Below are 5,215 nucleotides of genomic sequence, written 5' to 3' on the forward strand. Positions count from 1 at the left end.
GTGGGATGCTGTCACCACTGGTAAAAGTTCATAGGACTTTCTGCCCAGCTTCCTGGAAATCTCTGTTTCCTTGTGGTCATCCAAAACCTCTGACTCTGAGAATCTTTCTTTCTCCTCTTCCACAATGATACTTGAGACTTGGGAAATAAAAATCATATACTTGTCTATTCAGGAATAAGCACTATGGAGTTCTCATTCTCTGCACATTGGGCAATTGTGTGCGTCTTTAGTAAATCACCATCTGCTGTGTGAAGAAGCTTCTTTGGTGAGAGTGGAAAGATGCATTAGCATATGGACATAACAAGTTGATAGGAGTTGGTTTAGTACTATGTCTATTTGGAAAAATAATATTGGTAACCTCTCTCCTGTGGCCTGTGACCTCTCTAGTCACAGGTTCCTAGTCCTGATCTAAGTGTCAGATATGGACATAATCTTGTGGACCTCAAATCCAATCAGAAAGTGGATGGTTCCTCCCATAGCATTCATGCCACAATTGCATTGGTGAGCATATCTTGGTAGGACAGTTGGTTTTGTAGTTCACAGGATACATACATGTCCAAGGTCAATGATCGTCCCTTTCTTCTGGCAGTTTGTATAGCATCTTCCAGCACTATGAAAGCTAGTCAGTAGACATGAACATATGAAGTCAGTACTAGCTTGATTTCTCCTTTTTAGTTCCATAACTCATATATGCAGTGTCTTCAGCAGTAAGGTCTTACCATGAAGTTCTTGTGGTAGCCAAGAGCAGGGGTAATGTCTATTACTGTTTAAGGGTTCATAAGACCACTGCTCAACAGTTTCAAAAGAGGGAGTCCATTCCTGGAACTGGGATTTTTTCATTGTATGTATACGGGGTCTAGTAGGGACATGTCCCTCTGTTATAGTGTAATTACTTTTTTAAAAAAATGTATATGTATGTATTTAAGAAGCTTCTATCCTAGTAAATTTTCATATGAATTGTTACTGAAGGCTTTAATGTTAGCTGTTCCTCTACATAATACCTCCTCCGTCCTGCACTACTATTCCCTCCCTATTTAACCCTCAAACTCCATTATCCTCCTTTCCCTGTATGCATCTCAATATTATCTCACTTCCCATGAAGTCTCCCTAGACTATGACCGTTTATGTTTTGAAACACACTACATACATTTGAAAATATACATGAAATATGTTCAATGTAACTCACTGTAAACCTATAACTTGCCAGTTGATATCAGCAAACACACCATTAAAATGAATAGAAAAGCTCCACACTTGGCTAAATATTTATCAGAACATATATGGCAACTGTAGACAGTGTCCTTTAATTAATATTTCTAAAGAATATTACTATATCAAATCCTCTAAAAGAAAAAGACATCTCTAAGAACATATTTTCTTACCAAGTTGCCTCTTCAGAGCTCCCTTAATTTCATTATTCCTCAGACTGTAGATGAGAGGGTTCAACATGGGGATCACAACCATGTAGAAAACAGACACCAGCTTGTTCTGGTCAGTGGAATAGCTGGACTTGGGCATCACATAAATGAATGTGACAGTTCCATAGAACAGAGTGACCACAGTGAGGTGGGAGGTGCAGGTGGAGAAGGCCTTCTGGCGGCCCTCAGTGGAGGACATCTTGAGGATGGTGATGAGGATATAGCTGTAGGAGATGCCTATGACTAACAAGGTGATCACAGCAGCAGTCCCAGAACAAAATGATGTAATAGCTGTGGGGACCCTCATATCAGAACAGGAGAGTTCAACTAAAGGAGTAAAATCACAGAAAAAATGATTGATTCTCTTTTGTCTACAGAAGAGCGAAGAGAAATAGGAAAGGGTACAGGAGGAAGCATTAAGAAAACCACCTATGTAAGACCCTATAAACAGTTGAACACAGACCTGTGTGGACATTTTGGTTGCATAAAGCAGTGGACTACAGATTGCCACGAAGCGATCATAAGCCATGACAGCCAGAAGGAAGCACTCGAGTGTCCCAAAGAAAGCAGCTGAGTCAAGCTGGATGACACACCCAAGGTAGGAGATAGTATTCCTCTCCACCAGGAAGTTAACAAGCATATTGGGTGTGACAGAAGATGAAATGCCTATGTCAGTTGAAGCCAAGTGGCTCAGAAAAAAGTACATGGGGTGATGTAGCTGAGGAGAGACTCTGATTAGCAGGATTGTGCTGAGGTTGCCAGACAGGGTCACCAGGTAGATGCACAGGATAATGATGAAGAGGATGACTCGAAGGACTGGGTCATCTGTTAAGCCAAGTAAAATGAAGTGTGTCACTGCAGTGTGGTTCTGATGCACCAGAAAATCCATAGGAGAGTGTAGTCATTTTCCTCCAAAAGCTGTGATGATGTTATGAAGGAATTTAAAATATGTAGTTCTATTAAAATATACATTAACAAATATAAAAGGAAACTTTAGAGTAAAAATTTGTTTTCCTCTGAACTCTCAGTTTTCATACTTACGTGTACAATGAATATGACAAAATTTTAAAACAAGAATAATAGAAATTAACTTCATATAACATATATCTTTGCTTTACATTTATATCTGGTATAATATGCATTAGTGTCTTTAAAGTAAAGCTTTTAAAATATGAGACTCATGAAAGTAGCAAAGTATTTAAAATATAACAATGTGACAGAATATACAAGCATAGCATTATGTGATAAAGACATAAACATCTGATAACTTTCACTGGATGCTCACCAAATTACTGTCTTGGGATTTGAAATTTACCTAAAAGTTTAAGATGTTTTCTGAACTTCACCTGCTAGATGGAGGTGGACTCTCAACTGTTGAGATTTACAGCTTCATATATATCCCTCTGTTGTCCACTGTCTAGACCATGTGATGCTAGAACATCCATCCAGTGAACAAAGCAGAACTTTCCAAAAGATATTCACTGACAGTAAGCCATCAATGTGCTTCAAGCTGGTGAATTTATTAGCATTTTCGCTGAGTGCTAAATTATACACTTTTAAAGACCATATTGACTTTTTTTTGTTTGTTTATTTTTTCCCAGGTGAGGAGAGGAAGTTTAATTTGAAGCTAGTGGGACTCACCCCATGAATGAAAGTAGTCACAACCCTTCTTCAAGTTTTTGAGGGTTTTTATACTCAAGTGAGGAATACAAGCAAAAGTTGCATAACATATTCATGGTAATTAAGTAAGATAACAGGGTTGCAAAGGTAATAGAAATATAAAGGTAACAAAAATGAGAAAGCCTTAGGCAACAAAGATTTAGAAGTGCATATCAGATGCTAAAAGCTTTTGCAATGTGATGGTAGTTAAGAACTCTGGAATGGGGAAGTGGATAGGAATCGTCCCCTGCCCCTGTGGTTACCCAGGATAGACGTCTTTGTTTTCCAAAGCTATCACATTACCATTTTGAGATTTTGTCTTGTCAGTGAATATTTGAAATCTTAGTTTTTTGTCTGATTATTTGGAAGAATTTAACTATGGAAATATAAGTTCATTCTACAAGAGTTCTCTTTTATCCTTTGCTGGATGACTGCATAAATTCTACTGGCTTCTTTCTCAACCATGGATTACTCACACAGATACACCTTTTAATAAACATATGCAATTTTAATGAATAAAGTAGTCTCCTTTTCACCACAAACCCAAAATCTTACCTTTTGAAATTAGAATTCATTACAGAGTAAGATAGTCAAAGTTGTTATGATTTTATAACTGCTAAGCTGCCTCCCATGTAACTGCTTTTTGCTGAGGATCAGTCTCTGAAGAGTCTCTGGATTCAAATGTGAACTCAAATCATCAGGGATCATTAACTCATTCTCAAGTGAGCACTGCGCAGGTCATTTCACAGAATTACAGCTGACTTTCAAGGATGCTGTCAATTACTTGTGATATATTTTTCTTTTTATATTAGCACTGGGACTGTTCCACATACTTATTATAGGAAGTATATGCTTAGAAATTGCCACAGCTAAATATTTTTTCTAAGTTATCTGATATTTGAGGTGAAAACCACCAAGCCAAAATGGACTATTTAGGATTCTTTTACTCAATGACCATTTATTTTATTAGTATTGTGTATTGATTGATGTAAGATAATCTAAGTACATTGAGCAATGTGGGAAAGGATGATATGTGAAGTTGTTTTTCATAACAGTTATGGAAGTTACATATTTTATAGCCAAAAATAGAAATGTGATTGTTACATATAAAACTGTGAGTAGAAAGAGATTTGAATAAATTCTGGGTAAGAATTAATATATGATACCTCCTATTTCAGACAGGTACCAACAAGTTTTGGCTTACATGTTTTGATGGAGGATGGTAGAAACAGTAATCTCTGATCACAAGACTCAGTTCAAATCTCTTGCTAATTTTCATTGCATAAAAATCCTACCTTGCATCCTTCGTGTCTCCTTGAAATAAGCAGTGGATCACTGAACATCAATCAACTTTTATTCAAACCTTCCTCTGTCCCTACCAGAAGGTAAAGGCAGAGGCATGAGAATTGCCTGTAGTGTACCTGTGAGCACTCCTGGCATATAGACCAGGAAAGAAAAACAGAGATCCTGTCTCAAAGAAGGTAGCAGGTGAGGACTGAAACCTGAGATTGTCCCTCCGACCATCCCATTCATAGAGCGGCACTTGTACAATCATACACAGATGGGCATACATATATTACACAGATCCATATATACAAAATATAAATAATAAATAAATATGTTAGCAAATAAGTAAATGGATCATGAAAGAAATATCTTTTTGCAGCAAATGGAGACTATTAAAGTTTCACAGATCTTTCAAATGCAAATAATAAGTGACTGTGGACTGACAGTGGCTGTAAGTGACACATCTGCAGCGACACCTCTGCAACTACCACTCTGGGAACATTGCGAAGGAGGGGGAGAAAAGATTTTAAGAGCCATAGGAACAAGATGCCTCCTGCTAGATAATGTACTGTAGACATGGTAAGGATGATGCACAACTGAAGTCTCCACAGCATGGTAGTCTAACAAGATCTGCATAATGAAAAAAGAGTTCACATGACAATATGGATGGGGAATTTTCACAGGATCCCATCTCTAGTTAAGAGCTACAGACAGTCAATGAATGCTGGGGGAGGAGGAATTGGTTTTCTTTAGGAACAACTTCCCTGATAGGTTGTCTAATCCCAACTGGTCAGCCCTAAACATAGTACACATGAACACCACTAAGCGGTGTACATTTGTGTGTGTATATA

At 37.7% G+C, this 5,215-nt stretch overlaps 1 protein-coding gene across 1 annotated transcript; it reads right to left on the reverse strand.

Annotated features, from left to right (window-relative positions):
- Positions 1-1,362: 1,362 nt before the first annotated feature.
- LOC103730986 (olfactory receptor 502-like) lies at positions 1,363-2,307 on the reverse strand. The gene has a single exon (XM_008829294.1). It carries the CDS (start codon positions 2,305-2,307, stop codon positions 1,363-1,365), a length of 945 nt encoding a protein of 314 aa, XP_008827516.1.
- Between the last annotated feature and the right edge of the window lie 2,908 nt (positions 2,308-5,215).

Source organism: Nannospalax galili, unplaced genomic scaffold (genome assembly GCF_000622305.1).
Source record: "Nannospalax galili isolate Female #2095 unplaced genomic scaffold, S.galili_v1.0 scaffold1654, whole genome shotgun sequence".
In the NCBI taxonomy this organism is placed as follows: domain Eukaryota; kingdom Metazoa; phylum Chordata; class Mammalia; order Rodentia; family Spalacidae; genus Nannospalax; species Nannospalax galili.